We start from the raw sequence: 26087 nt of genomic DNA on the forward strand, positions 1-26087 counted from the left end.
TCGGTTTGAGGATTAACTAACACCTCCTTTCTCTTTCACTCATTTACTAACAGACAATAGTGGTTAAGGGTAAAAGGAAATGACTCAGCTAGAAATAAAAACTATCTCTGCATTTAAAGGGAAACTTAAAATTAAACAAGACAGGGTTAAAAAACACCTGTTTAACAGACTCGCACAAGATTGTGGGATTTCCATGGTTTCATGTTTTGTTTTGTACCTCAGGATATTTTATTATTTTTTGAGGCACTCCCTTAGTTCATAAAGATAAATCAGGATCTTGTTTTAGCAGTTGCCATTAAACCATACACAAACACGCCAAATGCCCAAAGGTGCTTTCAGTCACATTCTTGGGATTGATTCACTTATTATAATCAGAAGACAATTTTGCAATAAAGGGATAGTTCAACCAAAAATGAGAAATCTGTCATCATTTACTTATGTCTTTCCAAACATGTATGAATTTCTTCTTTGTCTATATACGATGAAAGTTAAATGCTGTTTGGACCCCAACTGTCTTCAAAATGTCTTTTATATTCTGCAGAAGATGATAAACTGTTTAGAACTTCATGACATGAGGGTGAGTAAATGATGATGGAAGTTTCTTTTGGGGGGAAACACCTTTTTAAGTCTTCAAGAAGTAAACCTCTAAGCACTTTAAACTAAGTATCATGGAAGAAATAGTTGATTTGTTTACATTTACTCTGGCACTTCACACCACACTTTCTGGAATTGCTACATCCGCACAACTTAATGACAACAATTACATTGTAAATGCTGTTTTCATGGTGTCAGTCACAAGTTCTCCCTCCTCCTTTAAAAGGCTACTTGAAAACATGTTCTGGGCACCAAACCAGACCATCTAGTTTCACAGTCTGTTAAGTTATTTTTCAGTTTAAAAAAAAAGTTTCCATGATGAGATGTGTGACATCTGTAAACTTCCTGTGGCGAGAATGCCATGATAGACCGCCTCCTTATTGGTATGCTTGTCCTTTGGACTCCCTCTTCAGGAGTTTTTTGTTTTGTATTTCACTGAGAGAAAGAGAGACAGAGCAGCGAGATGGAATCTCCTTCCTATACAAGATACTGTCCTTTATGCCTTCTTTGATGACCTAGATAAAGTATGAAAGATTATTTAAAACGTGACTTGCATAAATAAGCCTAAACATGAAGCAAAAGAAACAGTGACGTTCAGAACCTGATTCAAACAAGCCTGCACAAGAATATAAATAAGCATGAATCTGAGCTGGGCTGACCTCTATGTTGTTAAGCGTGTTAAATTCCATAAGATCATGCAGCTGAGTGAAAGCTTGATTGGAATACTGGAAGTTGAATGTGGAATAGGGCGTCTCTGGGTCATCGAAGATGTCAAAGTCTGCAAATTCTCTCTCTTTGTCTGTTTCACGTGGAACACCTTCAAAATAAACCACACTTTTGTTTAAAACATCTTGATTTTTGATTAAAACATCTTTTTTCTTTTTCTTTTTTTTAAACTAGTTTGAGTGATCTGAAATGACCAAGTCCCCAGTCTGTTGATCATTATGATTTTCAATGTTAAAAAAACATAATCTATGTCTTCCAAAGCATATAAACAGATTGAATACATACATATAGAAACACACCCACTTCATGCATTACATAAAATGGAATGTAAATCAGCCAGCTCATAAAAGCGTCAAACACAGACCTTCCTACACAAACAAATGTGCGAATCACAGGACAGTGTAAACAGATAAAGACGCAACTGGAAAGATCTCCGTTTTTTTTAGAAAGGAGATCCCTGGTCTTGACTGTAAATCTGGACTTGACATTTCATACATTTTTTTTTTTTTATGTAAACAGACGCTTGCACAAACAAATTAACACACACCTGGGGCTTTAAATGTCCTGAATTCAATATTGACCAGGACGAAATGGATGACAGTTGGGCAGTTCCTTTCTCCTTTTTTGGGCTTAAACACATAACATTCCTTCAGCCCCTCCCGGTCAAACACCTTTGGGTCGATCTTGGGGAACGGAAGTTTGTTCATTCGTGCCCATTTCTCAGCTAGCTGAAGTTCCTACAAAGGACCAATCATTTACAAAACCTACATGTCATACATCTTGTCTGTGCACATATGATCGTGATTTTACATGATATGCTGATTAATTAATCAATAAAATAAATCACATTTATCAATACTGTGACATGGTTCCCTGCTTTGTTTTTATAATTTATCAGTCTCAATAAAAGTGTTAAACTGACAGCCCTAGTACTAACCTTAAATGGAGGACTTGAGTCACTCGGTCGGGCAGAAAAGTCAAAGGAGATGATGAGGTCAACACCTCTCTGAGGCCTTAGAATCAGAGGATAAGGGAGGTTAAAGGTCAAGCCACTGTCCACCACATGGATCTTCTTGCTCTTTACGTCTAATGGCTCGTAGATACGGTCAAACTCGCATGGGTCTGAAATATCCAAAATCAGAAAAGAACAATAAGGCAACACTTCAGGTTAAAGGGTTAGTTCACCAAAAAATTTAAATTCTGTCATTATTTACTCACCCTCGTGTCGTTCTAAACCCCTAAGACTTTTGTTCATCTTCGGAACACAAATGAAGATCTTTTTGATGAAATCTTGAAAGTGGTAGTTGCGTAGGCTGTCATTGGTGGGACAGAAAGCTCTCAAATTTCATTAAAAACATCTTCATGTGTTCCGAAGATGAACGGAAGTCTTACGTGTTTGGAACGTCATGAGGGTGAGTAATTAATGACAGAATTTTCCTTTTTGGTTAAACTAACCCTTTAATTCAGTAAACTTAAATGACCATAACAAACATGAACTCTGACCTGTGACCGCATCAGTTTCATCCTCTGTGGGACTGACGGACTCAGTGAAAGACGAAAATGGCACGTCATTGTTTAGGTTTAAGCCCAGCATGAAGTTGTGTACTTTTCCTGCTCTGCCTTCTCGTGTATTAAAAAGAACTGAGTCACTGAAGAGAGAGCTAACCATGCGCTGCATCCAGCTGGCCTGATACTCGTCCTCTGTACGTGTAAGACAAAAAACAAAATCCATTTTCCATTATATTCATGCATTTGCATTGATATTCTAATAAGAATTGAACTCATTGAGTAAAAATTAAGTTTTTTCTAAAACCTAAATGCCTTTGCTGTTAAACAAAAGGTTGCCGTTTTAATCAGGGTTTTCTCTAAAAAAAAAAAAAAGGCCACAATGGTATACATTAATTATATTTTCCAGATAATATTTTGCACATAATTATATTCTTTATTTTTCCTCAGAACAAATTTGGCCTTTATACATGCAAATACATAGCTGCCTTTATATTTTGAGAAGGAGGTCCACCGCAGGGACATTTGGAATCCGTGGCATCAAAATGTTTGAAAACCCCTAAGATACTTACTGTGTAATTTACATGGTCTAAAATCTCACCTTTATTTGAGTCTTCATCATTATCTAGACTGTCCTCTCCCACAATGTGTTCCGGTTTGATCTGTTCTGTAGAATAAAAGTAAAAACAAGCGTCAAAGCCACAGTGCAAACCACCTCCAACTGATGTCTGACTGAGATCATCACAATCTCTCAGGTCATCTTAGAATACAGAGTGTGTGTGTGCCAGGATGTTTGCATCTGCACAACTGTAATCACACTTTGGTGTAGCTGTCTGATAACCATCACAGTTTTATGAATCTACCATCCTACCATCAGACATGCAAACACTAAAGGCACCATCATTCTGCAAAATTTTCTTCCTCTATCGCTATTTTGACACAACATGAATATTATTAATACATATAGATATAACACACATGGGACAAAGAATTTATAAAACTTGAGAAGGACATTCAAATTCTACATAAATCTATGGAAATTTCTGTGGCAAAAAGATGATTATGCACATGTAGCTAAAAAGAGTAGAAGAGCAAACTGGTCTTGGATCTTTAATACAGCTGGTGATCGTACCTAGTTCTTCCTCCATGGTGCTGCCTTTCGTCGCATCATTCAATCCCAGAATTCTGTTGAACAGGATGGAGAAGGCACTGCCCCACACACCTGTGCAACATATACAAACACACTGTATCCCATCTACAAGTGGACGATGCTAAATACAGGTGTAAATGGGGTCTAAAATGTTTTTAGCTTGTCCACTTTTGACCACTTCCAGAGGTAGTCAAAAATACATTCGACCGGATTGCTTTCGTGGTGTAAACGCTCATGTGGTCGAATGTGTTCAAACAGCCACAGAAGACCGCCTAATCTATGCCTAATGACCTAATGCGTAAACATTATGGGAAGATGGGATTTAAACTTTGTTGGTTGAAGACCCAATTTGATATGAAGACGAAAAACGTACCAAGCACAATGTTCTCTCACCATTCCTGATTTCTAACACAAACTCACAGCATTCGGTGTGGTCTTGCGGCTTTCAGAGCAAAAACGAAAGCCGCTCCTCGGCGTATGTTTTTTTTTGCCTCATTCATGTGTAAATAGCGTGAGCTTATTTTGGAAAAAATGTATATCTAAAAAAAAAAACATACATTTACCCGCCCATAGACCCTCCCATCGAAGGAATCAGGTGTAAACAGGAATGTGTCTCCCTCGTCTACTTGTGATTCGATCGACCAAAGCGCATCTTAAAACCAGGTGTAAACGGGGCTTTAATGCTGTATATTTGATCATGTTTTACCTCAAAACCAAAAGTATTAAAAATTATTTATAAATTCAGTACAACCAATGATTATAAAAAAAATGGACCTAATGGTCCTAAAAAGAGGCTTCATATTCTTCTTATCATAATTTCTTATTAATATTAGGATGAAATATAATCCAGACATTTAATCATTTGTTTAATCTTTGTCTTTATTTTGCAAGGAAGCAAAATTGTAAAATGTAAGAAATTAAAAAAAATACCGTTCTATAGACGATGTGAAGCCTGAAACAGTAGATTAATACTTTTGCTGATCTTCACGTCACCGTTTTAAAAATAAAGAGTAAATCTCCAGTGAAACTCTTGCGATACACCCTTCGAAGAATGTTTCTTTACGGTCACAGCGACTATGTAAATTTTGAGTTTGCGCCACTGAATTACAACACTAACTTGTCTCGCATTACAATACAGCAAGGATGGGATCATTGCAAATGACTGAACCAACACCCTTAAATCAGGTGACATTTGACTCTGACAGTGAAGATTCCAACTATCTGGTGACACTATTTCCATAAAAACACATGGTTTTATCATGGTTCTCTGCTTACTAGAGGAATTCAGAAAAAGAGCCCATACCCATAAGGAAGTGAAGAGGGTTCTCTTTGTGCTTCTTGATCACATTTCCTCTGAAGAACTTGCTTCCAAAAAGGTCAGGGGTCATGAAGGTTCCATATTTAGCCATTCCGATCTCATACGGACTGAACTCCACCCAGTCTGTCAATTAAAACACGCCAATCAAAACACAACCATAACCTCAATAGAAATGTATTCACAATCAACAGAAGTCTGCGAAACATGCCCATAACAACAAATAAACAGTAACAAGCACAGTAAGAATAGGATGTCGAATTATAATTTTGGACAACAGACCAAAACTAGTTTCAAAATAAACACAATGACAAAGAGCATGTTTCAAATAGTTTCTGGGAATTTGCGAAAGCAATGTTTCAGATTTCAGTTCCCTGGCAGTGTTGATAACGCGTGTCACTTGACGAAGGCAGATGCATGAATCAACTAAACAAAATGCTTACAACACAAAAGCTACTTTGTGTGACAAGGCCTGCAGAAAATCGACTGACGCTTTTTTAGACAAAAAAGGATTAATCAAAGTCTGAGGTATTGACAGTCACCACAGTTTTAGTCTATTGTAGAGGTAGGAGTGGTTCGGAAGTCTTTCTGTTGCATAGGACTATTTTGGAAACTCAATGAAACGTGACGTGAGGGTGATTCCCTTGAGTGCCTCTGTGTCTAAATAGTTACTTTCATTCAGCCGCAGTTAGACTTTACAAACCGTACTGATGCATATTTATAACAAAAACTTGACTGAATTTAGAGAACTTTATTTACTTTCTTACGTAAGATAGTTATAGTTATAGTACATTTTTTCAGTCTCAAACCAGAAAGAGCAGCCACCAGCTCACGAGGCATGACCTGCTCAGTCATGTTGGTGAGTGAACAGAATTAAGAGTGGCCTATATTCAATTACAGACAGATCTTTAAACAACTAAAACGTGTGGCACTTCAGTTTTTTTTAGGGCTTTAGAAAAACAATACAAGTATACTAAAAAAAGACATTCTACATGGTTATTCACATTCTTGAACTAATCTTCTGACGTAATCGAGTTCTCCCCAGGCAATTCAAAAGGTCAGACTACTATAAATGGGATCCCCCTTCATTCATTCAGTGAAAACTCTAACAACAATGTAGCTGATAATGATCTTTTATGTATTTCCAAGGTATAGTTACCTTACACAATTAGTTGTGAGAAAAAAACACCTATCCTTGATATTGTAATCATAGAAACTGTAGAAATTTGTTATACTGATAATATGGTTTATAATGAAACATTTTGCAATAAGAAAGTCTCATTTATAAAAATAAATAAATTGCCCTTTTACCTGCAAACTTGAGCTCAGAGACATCTGGTTTTACATGCAGGCAACTGAACAAGGGCAGAGGAGCTTGAGCTTCATTTATCTTTTCCTGCAATTCACTCAACTTGGTGTCCATCCTCTGTTGAGAGAGCAGAAAGAGAAGCCTTTGTATTGCCAGTTATGCGTTGTATGTTTCTGAATAAGTAAAGGCAAAGGAAACTCTCTCCAAAAGATCAGATACTCACAGCGGGAATGAGCGTCTCGCCTATCAACATCCCGAAGATATCTGTGAAGGTAACAGGCTGCCCAGAGGCCTTCTTGCTCCACAAGGCATGTACGTATTTAGTGATGTGTTTGGGTAGGAGTAGTCGGAGAGGGTTACTGTTCACACGGCTCATCAGCTCCTGGTTGATCTGCTCTGGGCCCTTAGTGGGGAACTCTGGGTGGGAGTACAAAGTGGACATGTACCTGTGAGAGACAGAAAAGCAAATGTAGGTTTGCACTGGGATTTATTTGAGAAGGAATTAAAAGATGAGCATGTCCTCATACCAGGTGGATCCAGAGAGTCCAGCAACATATGTGACGCAGTCCAGAACTCCAGACTCATACAAAGCCTTCATAACCCCAGAGAACCCGACCATTGCTCTGAAACCTCCCCCTGAGCCCAGCACAGCAATCACTGGAACCTGCATGCAAGAAAAAACTAATATTAGCAGCACAGCAGTATGCTAGTGAAATACTAGCAATAAGCTAGCATTTTACCTTTTCATAGTTTTTTCAGCCAAAAAGATTTACTGTACAATTACTCCAAAGTGTAAAGAATAATGGGATTGTCTCGAATTTGGATTTCAGTAATTTGTGCAGCGTTTATGTCATTGTGGAGTTATTGCAAATGCAAGATGAGAACTAGTTTAAAGTTGATTTAAAAGTTTGAAGTTTAATTCACTTTTAGCATGCTCTTGCAAAACATTTAACGTCCAAATGAAATTGAATATTTTCTAAATACATGCTATTAATCCGATTGTGAACGATTCATCCATGCATGTTTCATGTATGTCGGTGAAAGCGACCAGACTTCTCTCTGGTGATGTACGCCGTACTTTTCCAATCATTTTGTCAGCTTAAAGGGTTAGTTCACCCAAAAATGAAATTTCTGTCATTAATTACTCACCCTCATTTCGTTCCAAACCCGTAAGACCTTTGTTCATCTTCGGAACACAAATTGAGATATTTTTAATGAAATCCGAGAGCTTTCTAACCCCCCATTTAGACTGCAACTTCCAAGGCCCAGAAAGGTAGTAAAGACAATGTTAAAACAGTCCATGTGACCACAGTGGTTCAACCTTTTTGCGAATGCGTGTGATGTTGACGCAGGATCCGGCCAATACTGAGCTGGCGTTCTGACGTAGAAAAACGCTGCTCTGTGTTTACAACGTGAACAGCGTCAGAGACTGACATGGAAGAGAAGAAATTGATGAACAAGGTCGTTATTTTTGTGTGTTTTTTTGCGCACAAAAAGTTTGACCCACCATAGTCACATGGACTATTTTAACGATATGTTTACTACCTTTCTCGGATGTAATCAAAAATATCTCAATTTGTGTTCCAAAGATGAACAAAGGTCTTACAGGTATGGAACGACAAGAGGGTGAGTAATTAATGACAGAAATAAAAAAAATTTGGGTGAACTAACGCTTTAAACCCCTTCCCTTTCTTACAATCAATTGCAAACTCGCATTCAGATCTGCTTCCATCCACTGAACAACTGATGGACATAATTAATAATATCCGCCCTACATTTTTCTTTTTGCTAATCCATTTCACTCAGATGTACATGACAATGCAAAAGAGAAGATCTGTTGCTACTTCTGTTACATCTCAACTTTTTCAGAACAAGGAAAGCGCACCAGGTAACACTGGCTTTGATAAATGACACCAAACCGAAACGTGTACAGGTTGACACCAAATAAATTTTGATTGTTTTTGCCTGGCTAAAAGTGAGAGAAGTTGAAGCTTTCAGAAAATCATAATTGTGCTACCAAGATGTGAACGCAGCATCTTTGAGTTTGCGCTGCAGATCCTTAGCCATAAGGCTAGCATTTCTAACAGCATTGTAACCAGATCGATTTACGTGCAGAAAAGCAGTTCAACTTTTGTAATTTCCTGCCTGGTTCTTTTTTTGAGGCTTATGAAATCCACTAAGTAACACACCAGTCCTGTGAGTTCTCACAAGTCTTAGCTAACACTTCCTCTTTATATTTGGACTATGTCCATTTTCACATGCTGAGCCAAGACTGAACTGGAACTAGCAAAGTCAGAAAAATGCGCCAAAGAAAACAAACTTGATAATGAAGAAATACAGAGAATGAAACACAAAAACATTTTTATTAAGAGTTTTAATGGTTAAATATTGAAATATTTTGTCACGTCTGCTTAATGTGGCAACATATCTTATCTGGTAGATAATGACTTTGCTAAAGTTATGTGGAAATCTGAGCTGTTTGAGGGAGTTCTGCGTCAGCAGCTCTACTCAGTCTATTTTCTTTTCTCACTATGTCATGTATGTCTGGGCTTTCTGTACTTCATTAGGTGTCTCCATCTGCATGACAGTAAGCTGACATCTGCATCAAACACATACTGTATTTCTGCAACTGCACGACCAGTGGAGAAAGTGTAACCGAGGCCAGCTGTGCGAGTAAACCTCACTTCCCTGGCCTAAAGAGGCGCACTAGCGATAGACACAAGAATGTCCTTGTTATTGCGGAAATACCGGAGGGGTTACAAAAGCAGTTGATTAATACGTGGTACCTCATGAGGAGAGGAAGGGAGGGAGGAAGGTTTCTCCATGTGCAGCAATTTCTTGATGCCCAGCATGACTCTATCACGCCGGTGTTGTCTGTAGAGCTTTTCTTTAGGGCACAGATCCAGATTGAATCGCAGGTCCATCGTGTAGCTGAGAACAGTTAAGAAGTAAGTCATATTTATGGCGGTTCAACTATAAAAGTTCTTACTATACACAACAGAAGCCAGTTTTGTTCATTGTGATACGTACCACTCCTCCAAGGAAAGCTCTAAGTACACATTGGTCATCTGTGAAAAGACATTAATACCACAGGTCAGATCAAGGGAGGAAGAAGGCACGGAGGAAAGAAAGAACGATTTTATTTGACATCAGCAGAAAAGGAAAGTCGTTTCAGAGAAAGTAAATTTTGTTTTAAGATTACAAAGACAAAAGTTTTTTTTCTTTGGAGTAACATGCACCATTGAATTGTTTACAAACTGTCGATTTTAATGTTGAATTTCTAGTTAGGCGCAAGTAAAAGAAAAGAAAGAAAGTGGATGCACTGATTTCAAAATCCTTGCTGATATAATAAGCTAATGATTAGTTTCAAGTTATGGTTAATAACTGAAATATGGTTGACATTATACAAATGAAAAATATATATATATAATTAAAAAAATTAATAATAAAAAAATGTAAACATTAAAAAATAAATGTATAGAAATGAATAGTATGATTGTATGCAAATTCAGGCATCGCAGCATTAAAATGTACAATATAAAAGTACATTCGATCAGTTTTCCTTTTGAAATCTTTGAAAATATAAGCAACTCATGTGTCATGTGCTCTTAAAGGGAAAGTGCTCCTCAAATTGATATAACTTACTTTTCCTATAAGAAATGACACCAGCACTGTTTGTCCAACCTTGAGTTTAGAGATGTCATATGAGGCCGTACCCAACTTTTCATCAACAACATAGTTAGCATCCATTAATGTCAGCTGGAAACAAGAGACAGAAACCATATCATTGACTGACTGTACTGTACGTACACTACTAAGTAAGAACAACGAGTTCCAAAAGCCTGATCAGCATAAAACATTCGAAGGAAGGTTCAACATACTACATTTAGTATTGGTAGTTGGAAAGTAGTTGGAAATAGCAAGACCTTACTAAAGTAACCTGAATTGTGAGTGCAAGAATCAGGAAGTGTGTAATTTATTCAGTGTTAAAAAAACACTTCTCCTATCCTAGTTTAATACGCAGAGACATTTTGAGGTTGGTGTCCTCTGACTCTGTTTGGTCTATTTTTTGTTTTTGTTTTGTTGTGTTTTGTTTTTGGGAGGGGGGGGGGGGGGGGGGGGGGGGCACTTTTACACTTTTTTTGTGATATTGATTTATGGTGGAAGATTTCATTATCTTTTATTTACAATTTTATATTTATTTCTGCTCCTTCGCTGCATATAATGAATAACAAATTACACTATTATTAAGACTGTGGTGTTCAAGAAGAGCTGACTAAGTTTAGATTAGAAGCGGAAGTTAATTTTCAGCTGCTCTTTACTTACCTTTAGCACGTTGTCTTGGTTGGGGTCGAGGATGAATTCAAAAGTCTCATTCCACTCTGGATTGATGTCGTTATCTATATGTCGTGTTTTCTTCCTGCTCTCAGGGGCGGTGGGGATGAACAGCTCCACATATGGGTCAGGGGTATCCACTACAAGCATGTTTAGTGTTAGGAGCGTTCTCTGAAGTGCTCAAATCAGGTCTCAATCCTTTAAGTTTAGTAACTGAAGAAAGCAATGCATGATGCTGTGTAATATACAATCACTGTTCTGAAAGTACCTAAACTTTTCATTTTAAAAGTATGAAATATAAAGTATACTCACACAGGTCTCCGAGAGCTCCTTTGGTGACATTTTCAGCCCGCAACACTTTCACTTGGAATTTGTGTGAAATTTGCTGTTCAACCTAAGAAATAAACACTTAATTTTAAAACATTCAATACAATCATCATTAAGCGTAAATACAAAAAAAATATTTTTTCACTTTGGAAATGTAGTCTTAATACAGGGAAAAAAAGGGAAGTGCTGATTAATGCGAGCACTGTCAGGTTGATGTGATTAATATGTCTTTTTTTACACCAACACGTACATATTTTGAGGCAGTTAGCCAGCAGCATGCAAATATCTATTTTAAACTCAATATATTCACCAGAATTTATGTGGAGGCTGATGTACTTGTATGACTGATAGCATTTGATTTCTCTGTTTCTGTTTATTTAATGCCACAGAATACGTCCAATTTTGCTCCTTACTCATGAAACAATCTATATATGCACAAAGATCCTAAAATCCTATGTATGATCATTAGACAACCAGAGACGTTTCATGACATCAGCATCCTTGGTGTAAACTTAACAGAAATATAAGAAGTTCTTGTAAACCAAAATAGTGCATTCCCAAAAATATCTGTGCTGACAAACTGTTTTATGTTTTGGCTCACCACTTTGAAAGCCAGACTCCACTGATTTAGGCTTTTACTGCTATTCTTAGGCATAAATCTAAGATTTGTGTTCTACTTACAAAGATGTGATGATCTGTGAGTGACATGGTGGCTTCACGGTCAAATTAGACAAAACAGGCTGGTTATCCTAAGACTTCTTCAAACAACTTTGCTTCCAGAGAAATCTTCTAGCAATGCTACTGGACATCTATTGCACTGAAAAAAATAAGAAGTAATATCTATAAATAAAAATAAAATCAATTCTTCAATGACAGGGTATAATTTATACTGAAATTACTGACACTCGAATCTTGTTTTTTTAAAATAATTTTATTGTTTTACCTTGAGTTGTGGATGTTTTTTTACAGTTTCACTATACGTTTCTTTTTTTGGATGAGAGAAAATTATTTTACATCAAAAAATAATAAAAATGTGATTTTCTCATGATCCTCATGATCTGAATGGGGACTAAACTCAAATGTATGAAGAGATTACATGTGATGGAAAGATAATGTTAAGGTTATACTCACTGTCTAATAACATGCATAGAACATCACTCACCTAAAGGATTATTAGGAACACCTGTTCAATTTCTCATTAATGCAATTATCTAATCAACCATTCATGGCAGTTGCTTCAATGCATTTAGGGGTGTGGTCCTGGTCAAGACAATCTCCTGAACTCCAAACTGAATGTCAGAATGGGAAAGAAAGGTGATTTAAGCTATTTTGAGCGTGGCATGGTTGTTGGTGCCAGACGGGCCGGTCTGAGTATTTCACAATCTGCTCAGTTACTGGGATTTTCACGCACAGCCATTTCTAGGGTTTACAAAGTATGGTGTGAAAAGGGAAAAACATCCAGTATTTTGCAGTCCTGTGGGCGAAAATGCCTTGTTGATGCTAGAGGTCAGAGGAGAATGGGCCGACTGATTCAAACTGATAGAAGAGCAACTTTGACTGAAATAACCACTCGTTACAACCGAGGTATGCAGCAAAGCATTTGTGAAGCCGATTTCTGTTGAGACATTCAGATGGTAGAGTCAGAATTTGGCGTAAACAGAATGAGAACATGGATCCATCATCACTGTGCAGGCTGGTGGTGGTGGTGTAATGGTGTGGGGGATGTCTTCTTGGTACACTTTAGGCCCCTTAGTGCCAATTGGGCATCGTTTAAATGCCACGGCCTACCTGAGCATTGTTTCTGACCATGTCCATCCCTTTATGGCCACCATGTACCCATCCTCTGATGGCTACTTCCAGCAGGATAATGCACCATGTCACAAAGCTCGAATCATTTCAAATTGGTTTCTTGAACATGACAATGAGTTCACTGTACTAAAATGGCCCCCACAGTCACCAGATCTCAACCCAATAGAGCATCTTTGGGATGTGGTGGAACGGGAGCTTCGTGCCCTGGATGTTGTTGTGAACTATTTTCTTCTAAAGTGTAGAAAAGTCAAAAGCGCAGACCAGGAGACGTTGAGGTATCTTTCAAGCAGAAGTTCTTTATTGCGTTGCTGTAGCATCTCAATCTCGTCTGACGTCTTGAGTCAAACATTGTAGTATATATACATTATAAGAGGGCGGGATTAGATAGGGGTGGAGTCACTCTGAAACAAAACATGCAAATGTAGTACGGAAGTCAGCTCGTTACCGGAAATCCCCCAGCCCTGATCTCATCAGCATAGCAGTTATTCAGGGGCTTGAGATGCTAATCCAATCAGCCTGACTAGATTGCTCAAACTTTAAATTATCATAGAGACAAAGGTGGGAGTCTCAGTAATCTGACTCATTTAACTTACAATAGAGAGAAACAGGTCTGGCGGCTGTATAGAGAGAAACAGAACAGGACAGGAATCTCGTGCTCAACATCTGAATGCTAAATTCAATCTACAGAACTTTCTCAGTTTATTTAGCCTACTATTGTAATGGAACCTAAATTAAACATTTAAATAAATTTGTAATCCTACAATGTGCATCCCACAAATCTCCATCAACTGCAAGATGCTATCCTATCAATATGGGCCAACATTTCTAAAGAATGCTTTCAGCACCTTGTTGAATCAATGCCACGTAGAATTAAGGCAGTTCTGAAGGCGAAAGGGGGTCAAACACAGTATTAGTATGGTGTTCCTAATAATTCTTTAGGTGAGTGTACATTATCATAATATAACTTAACACTATCCTGACTAGACACAGGGTTGGGATGATGTTACAAGTTCTAAAAAAGTTAACAAAAATACATTTAAATTTTAAATTTAACCTCCCTTACTTAAAGAAAACAAACAATTACAGACAAGTAAAATGCAAAAATGTACGAGGCAAATACAAGGCATTGTGGTACAGTTTAAAGTATGTAAAATGAATAACAACAACTAAAATATCAAATTAACATATTATGTATAATAAATAAAATAATAAAATACTGGGAGAAAAGGTGCTATATAATACTAGGGCAGTTACATAAATTTGAAAAGCTTTAAAATTTGTATTGTTTTTAGAAGCTTTTTGTGTTGTGATCTCATGTTTGAAAGTGTTTAAAAGTATATTGTGAGATCAGTATTACAAAAGGTAATATATGAGGGTTTCTTTTGAGTTATGTCTGTCTTATAACATTCCTTACCTTGCACTAAGATGAGCAGAGCACTTCCGGTGTAGCAGGGAATTTGGTGCATGCGTGTGTGTGTGTGTGTGTGTGTGTGTGTGTGTGTGTGTGTGTGTGTGTGTGTGTGTGTGTGTGTGTGTGTGTGTGTGTGTATGTGTGTGTATGAAAGAAAAAGGAAGGAATACATAGGCAGGCTTTACAGACAGAATGAAAAGACGTGGAAATCATCATAATAGAAACGGGAAGTGTGCAACCAGTCAACCGAGATAGCCTAGTGTCTGTGGTGAGGGTAAAATTGTGCAAGTGACTTTCATAGTCTGAACTGCTTTCTTAAGTTGCAATGACTTCGACATTAATTACAGCAAAAACATCATCAGCATATGTGCTTTAAGTTCAGCATTATATTTGTTTGTATGATGGAGTGAATATTATTGCACAATCCAACATATTTGCTAAAATTGCATAACTGAGAATGTCGGGTTCTGATCAGTTAAACTAGCCCATCCATAAAAACAATGACGCAAAAAAAGAAAAGAAAAGGCAAATAGAAATCAGTTGTTACCCAAACTGGCCCTTGGGACATTGAGTGTCACAGAATGCTTTTAATGCTCATCAGCGCGTGTCATTATCACGCTGAGCTGAGCACGTTCACCTCACTGCTGAATGGACATGGTCACGTAGACATGAAGGCAAATCAAATCAATATAACAGTGCCTCAAAACTCATTAACATTAACAAACATTATATTATATTGTACCGTGATCGATTAAGCATATGTTGGCTAGTAACAAAATTGGTTTATGAAGTGATGCTGCTTCTAAATCTGTTACTTTATTCCCTAAAAAACGTAAAACTTCAAACACGCTACACTCAGATCTCGTACATTGTGATGTGCATTATAATCTCGCTATTAGTAATTTACAAGTTAATTTGATTGCACCGTATTTTTCTCGCTTCTCAAGACTGAAGATCTGAGAGAGATTGGTTATCTGTCAACAGTGCCATTCGCCTATCTATCGCCAAACTTCAGCAGTCCTTCAGTGTCCCAGATGAACGGAGATGTGCTTTTGACATAAAACAGCATATTCTGAACCGAATGGAAACTTCTTAAAAATGCAGTCGTACTTAAAACTTTCCGCAGATAAGAGCTGTTTCCCTCGAACTAGCCTACGCACCGATATTTTCACTTGACGTTATATGAACAACAAGCACAGCTTACCTGCAGTAACCACTGACTGACCGAGTAATCAACATTTCATCTTACCCTGGGCTGGACTGTACAACAAGCCAGAAATCCAGAAAAAAATCTGTCGTTTTCCTTCTATGCAGAGAGTGCGCTTGAGTCAGACTATGATTTTAAAGAAGAGAGGAGGAGGAACTACAGGCTTCCTAATGATAAAATCATATCTTCGTCAGTCTCTCTTATCCCGCTGCTGCTTTTCATTCTGCTGCCAAAATACCCGTAACTTGATCATATAGAATAGACTACAGAAATATATATATATATATATATATATATATATATATATATATATATATATATATATATATATATATATATATATATATATATATATATATATATATATATATATATATACAAAAAACTCACTGTTAATTCGTGCAAAACAATCAGTAAGAAAGAGTGATACTATCTAGAGGTAGCAGAAGAAAACAGGTTTCTCTAGCTAGCGGACCTGCTGAGCGGTTGAGTCATGTTTCATTTCTTCCACAAGATGGCAGTTCTTTGTATTCATGTTGGTTTCATACATTTTTGAGAAATATTTATTAAACATTTTCTACAAATATAGTTAATGCATTAACGATGATTATTTTATACTAATTTAATAGTAGAATGTTTTCAATAATTAATAATAAAAGCATGCCTGTTTTTAATGTCGCCCCACAAAAATAGATTGAAAGGAAATGTATTTTTTTAATGTATTTTTCAACAACTTGAAATATGATTAGCATATTATTATTAGGCAGGCTACAATCTATTAAAACAGTTTTGTTTTGCTTTCTATTGGTAAGTGACAAACAATGATAAATTAGGAAAACATAAATAAACTAGGCTATAAGGTTTTTTAGGCTATCGTCTCCGAGAGCCTTCGGGATATTAGTTTATGATATCCAATAATAAGCAGGTTGGCTACCAACATGATGTCATTCTCAGTATTGCATTAAACGATGAGTCAAGCTCGTTGCGTCACATTTGACTGCTCATATAACTACACCTCTCTCACTCGAAAGATAATTCATTCTCTGATCTGAACTGGAGAGGAAAGACCCAAGACATAGGCCTACCAATACACGCCACTGGAATGAATAGTTTGATATTATTTATTCTTTTGCACCTGGGGTTCATGGTTTGCCAAGGAGGTAAGACATTTCTTCATACATTTTTATTGATATTCTATTCAATTATGATTTTTTAAAAATGATTTACTTATGTGCTATATAAGTCAAGCCGTCTAAAATAATCTATTTTTTTGGTGATGCAGCCAACCCCTGTTGCTCTCAGCCATGTCAGAATCGCGGTGTCTGTACTGAAATGAGCTCCGACTCGTATGAATGTGACTGTACACGCACTGGATTTTACGGTCAAAACTGCACAACACGTAAGTGAAAACTGCATAGACTTCTGTAGGCTAAATGAATAAGCTTCCTGTTCTCTATCAATACCCAACTAACTTTTTTACTTTGGTTTCGTTTTTACAGCCGAGTTTCTCACATTAGTTAAAGTTTATCTGAAGCCTTCTCCCAACACGGTGCATTACATTCTCACACACTTCAAAAGCTTGTGGAATATTGTCAACAAAGTGTCGTTTTTGAGAAATGGCATAATGCGATACGTGCTAACATGTAAGTTGACACTTTTCATGCCTGAAACAATCTTTTTAATAAAACCTCCAATTTGACTTTAATCTTTGATATAATTGAAATACTTTAAATTATAATTTATTTATTTATTTGTATACATTAGTTTTTAATTATAATGATTTAAATGATAATGATTTAAATGATCATTTTTATTTATAATTAAAACTTTAACTTTAAAAAGTTTATTTCCTCCTGGTCCAGCACGTGCCCATTTGATTGACAGCCCCCCTACATTCAATGCTGACTATGGTTACAAAAGCTGGGAAGCCTATTCCAATCTCTCCTACTACACTCGTACACTGCCTCCTGTCGCCAATGATTGCCCAACACCAATGGGAGTCGCAGGTGAGTCTCTTTCTCCTCAGACCTGTTTTCTCACATTTTTAGCTTCACAGTTAGACAGGAAGCCTGCATGGGTGTGTGGACGAGAAAAGCGCATATATATTTCTGTCCATCAATTAAAGTCACTGAGTCCACTTTTAGGCTGGTGTATAACACTCAAAAATGAAGAAATATACAGTGGAGGTCTTTTACTCATTTGTTGTTCTGTCTTTTGCAGGCAAGAAAGAGCTGCCAGATGTGAAGCTGCTGGCTGAGAAACTGCTTCTCAGGAGGAAGTTCATCCCAGACCCTCAACGCACCAGTCTTATGTTCGCTTTCTTTGCCCAACATTTTACTCATCAGTTTTTCAAAACTGACATGAAGAAAGGTCCAGCTTTCACAAGAGCCCTGAATCATGGGGTGTGTATCTTATACATACTGTATAACCTTTTCAAGTGGCACTAATTAATGGTCGTCTCACATTCACTTTGGTATCTGACTGACTTTGCTTGGTGTCTTTAGGTTGACTTGGGTCACATATATGGACAGGAGCTTGAACGCCAACACAAGCTGAGACTTTTCAAGGACGGAAAACTGAGATATAAGGTAAGGAATGTTTCCACCCCAGAATTAACTAAAATAACCTCCTCCAGGTCACTGAACTCAGTCACCACACCCTCCCTCCCCATTAGGCAATTTTGACATTTCTCCTGTCTTGTTACTTAATATCGCAAGCCTGGTCGTCTGAAAATTTGACTATATTCGTGGTCATTGCTTTAACCAGATTCTGGATGGTGAGGTTTATCCTCCGACAGTCAGTGAGGTTCAAGTAGACATGCACTACCCTCCTCATATACCTGAGTCCCGACGTTTTGCCGTGGGTCACGAGGCCTTTGGACTGGTTCCTGGACTCATGATGTATGCCACCATCTGGCTACGTGAACACAACCGAGTGTGTGATATACTAAAGCAGGAGCATCCTGACTGGGATGACGAGAGGCTGTTTCAGACCGCACGGCTCATCCTTATTGGTAAGTGTCCTGTAGAGAAGGACATTTAGATTCAGGTCGATATTTAAAGTGGACATTTTGCAGGATTGGTTAATGGATTTACCTCAAAACACATTTACAAGATGGTTCTATGGTTTTAACGTTTGTTCTGACTTTACAGGTGAGACGATCAAAATTGTGATTGAAGATTATGTCCAGCACCTTAGTGGATACAATTTTAAGCTCAAGTTTGATCCTGAACTTCTCTTCAACGAGCGTTTCCAGTACCAGAACAGGATCTCCTCTGAGTTCAACACCCTTTACCACTGGCACCCCCTTATGCCTGATGAATTTCACATCCAGGATGAAGTCTACAATTACAAGCAGTTTCTCTTTAACACATCTATACTGACAGACCATGGCGTCAACAGCTTGGTTGAGTCCTTCACCAATCAGATAGCTGGAAGGGTAAGACAAGAAAAATACGTTTAGTTTACCATATTTTGGAGAAGTCTACCACTGGTGGTGAGGATTTGGTGAATCTTAACTCTTCTCTGTTACTCCAGGTGGCTGGAGGGCGTAATGTTCCACCGGCTGTATTAAAGGTGGCCATAAAGTCAATTGAAGACAGCAGGCAAATGCGCTACCAATCTATCAATGCCTACAGGAAACGTTTCAACATGAAGCCATTCAAATCCTTTGAAGACATGACAGGTGAGAGTTAATATATTTATATTTCTCAGGTCTGAAAATAGATGTTTTCTAATGCAGCTATTTTGCCTTCAGCATAGGCAGCTGTTTTAAGTCTTTAAAACATAATGATAAATATAAATACAATATTTATTACAGTATTTAGTGCGCACACACACAAATTTGCATATTAACTTGCCTAAGCCCAGCTGTATTTTATAAGCATACCCTGCATATATTGTAAAATGAGTGGTATTTCAGTTGACAATTTGAGTTGACTGAACTTGTTTTATGTTTTAGGAGAAAAGGAAATGGCTGCTGAACTTGAAGAGATGTACGGAGACGTGGATGCTGTGGAGCTTTATACTGGTCTACTGGTTGAGAAACCCAGGCTCAATGCCATCTTTGGGGAGACCATGGTGGAGATGGGTGCCCCCTACTCCCTCAAAGGACTTATGGGAAATCCCATTTGTTCCCCTGAGTACTGGAAACCAAGCACATTTGGTGGCAAAGTGGGCTTTGAGATTATAAACACTGCCTCTCTGCAGAATTTGGTTTGCAATAATGTCAAAGGGTCCTGCCCTATGGCGTCCTTCTATGTGCCTAATGTAAAAGATTCGGTACCAACCACTATTAATGCAAGTACTTCCCACTCAGATCAAAACGTAAACCCAACAGTTTTACTAAAAGAACGGACGTCTGAGCTCTGACAGATGTATTCTGTAAGAAAATGTATTAATTATTTATTTATTTATTTATAGGATATTTATTGTGAGAACAATATCTTTTAATTCCTATTTTTGATGAATAGTTTTGTACAAATTTAATGTTATATTTTTTATCTATTTATTAAATATTATGTACATTGTATGTATTGTAAAAAATGTTTACATTAGACCTCAGATTTCAGCACCGCTATAATGCTGATCAGCTTATTCTGTCATATTGTGTCTTGATTTTACTTGAATCCCATTTCTAGTTGTTTACAATGTTTAAATGGTTTAACTTGTGTTGTTTGTTTACTGTCTGCCATTTTTCTTCCTTTGTTTCTCTCAATCTCCATAATGTAACATCTCAAGATCTCAGAATACTAACTAAACAAACAACTTTCTTTCTAACAAAATGTCTCACACTGTTTTTTTACTTTTTAAACACTTGTTTAATCTAAAAAAGTATTGACATTTTCTTGTTTTATACTTGAAATTTGACTATGAATTAATAAATCACAATAAATTAATATTTTTACCTTGTGTTCTGTGAATTCTTAAAAAATGAATTTCCTTCAAAAGATTTGTATTAACATTTTGCAACAAGATAATCATTTTATTTGGTATAAATCATTAGACAAGGTTTATTAGCGATCTGAGCAATTTCCACGAATAAAATAGACGTAACTTGCAATTCCAACAACCCTGAGTGGTAGTGTGAAAATATATAAAATAAAAATATGCACACAGCAAATTCCAAGGCAACAAATTTAGTCTTTATGATGGCAGATGTTATAATTGTTAGTCAACAGCCTATGCTGAAGGCACATCTATGACATTATCAGGGATGAAAATAATTGCAAAGCACCACTGCATTCTGGATAATTTGCAGATGTTTGGGAATGAATGGATGAAGGCTTAAATACATCACAGTAGTAAGTCCAAGAGTTGTTCAGCATGCTCAGATAGGAAGGGTCTGACTTTCACAATGTTAGAACACAAATCTGCATGAACGTTCTGTGTGATGTGGTCAATAAAGATTATCGTTCAAAAGACATTGATTGTATTATTGGTGACGAGCCTCGTTGAGGGAGATGTAGTCATAAATTGCTGAGCTGGGGTCTATTTCCCAAAGCCAACTATGGTTGCATTTTCTGTCATTACCAACACAATTAAACTGAACTTTTGGGAAACACAACTCTGGCTGGGAGGATAAGGAGCTCTGACTAACCCTAACCACTATGAACTGGAGGTGGTATTCTTATTCTCAGAATACCTATTTTTTTACATGTAAAACATATTTATCAATACATTATCAACATACTAAATTGTATAGTGAACACCAATAAGGGTTTCAGGCTCCCTTATTTCACCACTAATTGTGATTCCTTTTTCTTATTTAAAGGGCACTGTGTACACACAACCATCCTTTAATGGTAAAAATCCACCCAGTCCTTTTTTAATCCCCATAAATCATAAGCAGTGTCTCAGAACAAGCCGTTTGTAGATTCTAGCAATGTGACGTCACGACTGCTGACGGTCTCTGCCCTATTAGCAGAGCAGCGCCATGACATGTATGAAAGAAATTTCTACTTGGTTTGATAATTATTGACAATCAGACTCCAGAGAATCTTGCTGCACTGGTTTGGTTCCGATCAGGCCAAAAACCTAGGACTAGTTCACAAAATTCCAAGATTTCCATTACACGAGAGTAGATGTTAAAACTTCGGTAACGCTTCATTTTACAGTACAGTACTTACGTGTACTTACAGTAGAAAGTACTGGCTAATTTAAGGTAAGTACATGGGTTAGGGGTAGGTTTAGGGGTAGGTTCAGGGTTAGTACCTAGTTATTACCCAGTAATTATAACTACTATAATAAGTACATGGGTAACAGGACTGTAAAAGGAAGCGTTACCAAAACTTCATACTGATTTGTACTCGGCTTTCGCCAAGATAAGCACAAACTAAGACGTAGCTTTACAGTAACTTATGCTTCTCCATGTATTTACACTTCCTTCCATATGGTGATGTGAATCTCCTTCTGTCCGGCGTTAACGGCTGCAGTGTACTTGGCGCGTCAGCACACACAACGGCTGCAACTACAGTGCGGTCTCCCCAGTGGACCAGCACGACAACTGTCTGGATTGAGCCGAGTAGGGGACATCTCTAGGGTCTTCAAGTGGGCACCTTCTGTCCTCAGTGTTTCGTCGACTAGCCCACGACACCTCAAGAGGGCTCGACAGTGACTCTGGCGTCCCAGAATCACCCCCCTCCGTCCCCCACTCAACTCAGCCCAGCTTACTGACCTTTACATCCCTCCTGCTGCTGAGGTTGTTCCTTCCTCGTAGTTCACATGTGACCTAACCACAATCTCACAATCTCTCCGCAACCCAACCATACGCGCCAACCCGTTTGACTAAGGCTGTCGAGCCCCACTGTCTTCGTTAAAGTAGGTTCAGTGGAAACGGTTCCGTATGGCATACTACCTACCGCAAAACACGATATCTGCCCAAACACCAACCCTCATTCACGCAATATACACAGGAACATAATAACTGTAATTACTATGCAAACTATACAAATAAACCAACAGACACTTCGAATTTTTCAAGAATTCTATGAAACCGTAGCATGGCAGCCTGTACACAGCCAGCCAGAATATTTCCGTCTCAACCACAGCCAGTTGCTGCTCCTCTCTGCTGCTTCAGATAAGTTCTTTACTGTGCGACGCAACTCTTGGCCACTGAATCTGACGTCTCTGAGGAACCGGGTTGTGGAGTGTGCCACAAATCCTCGACAACCCACTTCCACTGGATAAACCTGGACTCTCCATCCTCGCTGTTCTGCTTCAGTGGCCAGATGAGCATACCGCAGTTTCTTCCTCTCATATGCCTCATCTACCGCATCCTCCCATGGCACTGTTAACTCTGCTATCAGTTGAACAATGCGTGCTGATCCAGACCACAAAACAATATCTGGTCGGAGGTTAGTGGTGGCAATCTCAGGTGGAAAAATATTTTAAAACATTTCGATCGGATCCGAGGCATGCATTTTGTTCATCTTGAGCCAAGGATTCCAAAGATATAAGACACTTGAGCCTATGCCTATGAGTTTCATACTTCTCACCGCTGTAGCGCCCCCGTCAGGCCGATCGGGGCGAGCCTTGGTGACATTGTAGACAGTCTGAGTACGACCAGCCCTCAAAGTCTCAAGTCTATACGACTTACAGTTTGGTCTGCCCAATCACTTTTAGGGGAGAATGCTGATCTATGGAAATTTGAACAATTAGGGTTTCAGCGCTACAAGCTAGCTTAATTTATGGTCTTTTTTATGATTATTTTAAGAGATTATCCAAGCTTTAGTATGCAGTGTGCACCCCCTCCAGCTCTCTTCACATTGTTTCTACAGCTGTAAATATGTCAGTTCTCATAAAACTGAACCACTGACCACATCAAAGTGAAGAGAAGTACCGCAATCAGTAAAGCTTTTGACGAGAAGCGTCCGATTAGGCCCCATAATTGTGCAAGTGATTAGGACTTTGCATTTGTGCTTCTGGTCATCTCTGACTTTCCAAAGCTTTACTGTATGAGGTCCATCTAGCTCACTTCTGTGGGCAGACTAAAGGACAAGCTCCCATTCTCTGTGATAAATTGGCATAAAATTGGCACCGCGGGCCAGAAGGGAAGATTGTGGAGCGCATGTTTCCATTGCCTCAGACTGTCTCCTCAGCGATTGATAGTGTACGCAGGGTTTTTTTTTTTTCACTGGCCAGGGGACGTGCCACCGAGAAAAGCCTGTGTGGCTCGAGAGGAGATACGTGCCATTTGACAAGTGATGAAAATGAGGGGCAGTTGGATCCGGTCCCTGGTCACTTCCCAGTGTGAGAACTTGGCAGAGAGAAATAGAATCAGAGGAAGAAGCACTTTTCAACATTCATTTTAACAAAAAATACAATGATTTTTTTTAACTGAAAAAAATAAAATAAAATTGGTGTAGAAATCATTTTCAATCAGAAATTGCAAGTAAATGTAACCGTAAGCTGAAATAGTATTTTCTTGTATACCATGCTACAATGATCTGTTTTAACTTACTCCAGTGATCTTTGTTGTATCTTTTTTTTTTTTTTTTACAAAATCATTTTTACAGTGTATGATAGTAAAAAACTATCGACAACCGCCACGAGTCACATTACATGTTAAAGGAATAGTTCACCAAACATTTTTAATTATGTCATCATTTACTTTAACTTCACATCTTTTTGTAGAAGACAAACGAAGATATTTTAATTTTATTTGTTGTTGTCTGTAGCCTACATTGAAAGTCAATGGGGTCAAAAATAACACACACATTCAATGCATGGACCAAAAAAACAACAACAAACGAACGAAAACAGACGACATGAGAGTGATTATATTATAACAGAAATTTCATTTTTGGGTGAACTACCCTCTAATATTAAAATCTTAACACTGCATGTAGCACACACACACTATAAAGGAATTTGAATATAGATGAACATATTTGGAGAAAACTATAAACCTGTCAACACTTGCCATGCATCTGACACAAATGAGGTAATGCTTATAAAAATGCTTTTAGTTGGGTCCTGGAGCAAGATGACAGAGTGTTAACTCATCATTACTGAAACTACAGTGTGCCACACTGTCTGTGGCCCTCCATTTAATGCTGTAAACATTCTCAGACCATAAAAGGAGAGACAAATATATAACATCTTCAGTATGTGCCACTCGCCTCATTCATTAGGTCAGATGACATTGCGTGTCTTTGGTTGTTTTGAATTTGTAATATCTTTGTTTAAAAATGAAGAGGACAGTGAAGAAGGAACCTTCCTGTATGCCTGTGTTTATAGGAGAGTGTGCCTGTGTCTGCACATGCATATCTCACATATTCAAAATGATTTCACTTTCCTTGAAGGAAGAAGCAAAAATTCCCAGTTTAGGCAATCTGAGCCACAAAGCCTATCTGCGCCTTACAGATAAATCCCTCTTATCTTGAAAGATGAATAATATATTCATTATAAAATTACTGTATGTTTATTTTGAGCAGGAGCCATGTGTATACTTTGCAAATGCTGCTCACACTTCACCCCGCATGTCGGAATACAAAAGTTTCCGGTTTCCTTTAAACTTCCGAGCACTAAAAAAGAATTAAAAAAGAAATGAGAGTTAAGCACAACAGGAAGTTGGCATTCATAAGTAACAGACATCTTTTCATCAATCTTAGAAACATACAGACATGTAATTCTATACTTTTCCCTTTGAAATTACAGAAAAATACAACCTTGTTTAAAATGATATAAAAGTTTCTGCCTGCCCTGAACTGCCTCAGAATTTATTATCTCTCAACAAAATTCCAGACTTTGTTCTCTGTGTGGTCTCCTTAACGGAAGATAATAAACATAAAAACAGATTAAACCAGGGACTTTGCCAAAAATGCACTTGACCTAATAATCAAAAGTTTAGTTTACTTTGCTTTACTGACATTTCAGCCATACAAGTGTACAGTGGCATGTTCTACAAAGAACACACTAAACAATAAATAAATAAAACACATTAATCCATGCAATGGCATAATGCATAGCCACATTCTTATGCATTCTATCTGCATTTGTCATTTTTCCTGATGCTTTCCTCTGTTTTTCATAAAAAAATGTAATTCTCTCTGTGAATCTGAAAATCTTGGCCTTACATATGTGTACATAAACTGCCACATGAAGAAGCCGTTTGAGATCAATATTGTAAAACAAAATTGATTCTTGCGAGTCTCATAACTTAACATGAGGTGGCAAGTTTGAATGCAAAAATCATCAGTGAATAATGTATTAAATGTCAGTACGTTCCTCACTCAAAGCTATATTGTATGATTTTAAAAAGAAGACCTGGCACAATAAATCATAGAGTTTATAATTACAGTCAGTGCTATTTGAAGCATGTTTCAGATTGATGTTCTAAGTCAGAAACTACAGGAATGAGGATATTATAGTCAGAAAGGGAAAACCCAACCAAAA

At 37.7% G+C, this 26087-nt stretch overlaps 2 protein-coding genes across 3 annotated transcripts; one reads left to right on the forward strand and one right to left on the reverse strand.

The window, feature by feature from the left end:
- Nucleotides 1–413: 413 nt before the first annotated feature.
- Nucleotides 414–14555, reverse strand: pla2g4ab (phospholipase A2, group IVAb (cytosolic, calcium-dependent)). Of its 2 annotated transcripts, XM_056269133.1 has the most exons (18): nucleotides 14486–14555; nucleotides 11944–12079; nucleotides 11248–11329; nucleotides 10927–11075; nucleotides 10246–10359; nucleotides 9631–9668; nucleotides 9387–9531; nucleotides 7128–7264; nucleotides 6824–7046; nucleotides 6603–6717; nucleotides 5280–5417; nucleotides 3959–4048; nucleotides 3428–3493; nucleotides 2824–3021; nucleotides 2258–2442; nucleotides 1868–2057; nucleotides 1254–1411; nucleotides 414–1109 (listed from the first exon to the last, which is right to left on the reverse strand). In XM_056269133.1, exons 2-18 carry the CDS (start codon nucleotides 11968–11970, stop codon nucleotides 972–974), a joined length of 2193 nt encoding a protein of 730 aa, XP_056125108.1. In that variant the 5' UTR covers nucleotides 11971–12079; nucleotides 14486–14555; the 3' UTR covers nucleotides 414–971. The 2 variants fall into 2 exon arrangements, with proteins under 2 accessions (XP_056125108.1, XP_056125109.1); XM_056269134.1 differs by lacking the exons at nucleotides 11944–12079; nucleotides 14486–14555 and having other exon boundaries at nucleotides 10927–11148.
- Nucleotides 14556–16693: 2138 nt separating this feature from the next.
- Nucleotides 16694–20117, forward strand: ptgs2b (prostaglandin-endoperoxide synthase 2b). Its single transcript, XM_056269135.1, has 10 exons — nucleotides 16694–16849; nucleotides 16972–17088; nucleotides 17189–17332; nucleotides 17552–17695; nucleotides 17910–18091; nucleotides 18194–18277; nucleotides 18456–18702; nucleotides 18842–19128; nucleotides 19227–19374; nucleotides 19651–20117. Exons 1-10 carry the CDS (start codon nucleotides 16792–16794, stop codon nucleotides 20058–20060), a joined length of 1821 nt encoding a protein of 606 aa, XP_056125110.1. The 5' UTR covers nucleotides 16694–16791; the 3' UTR covers nucleotides 20061–20117.
- The last annotated feature ends 5970 nt before the right edge of the window (nucleotides 20118–26087 follow it).

Source organism: Rhinichthys klamathensis, unplaced genomic scaffold, assembly GCF_029890125.1.
Source record: "Rhinichthys klamathensis goyatoka isolate OS25496 unplaced genomic scaffold, OSU_Roscu_1.1 h1tg000281l_1, whole genome shotgun sequence".
NCBI lineage: Eukaryota > Metazoa > Chordata > Actinopteri > Cypriniformes > Leuciscidae > Rhinichthys > Rhinichthys klamathensis.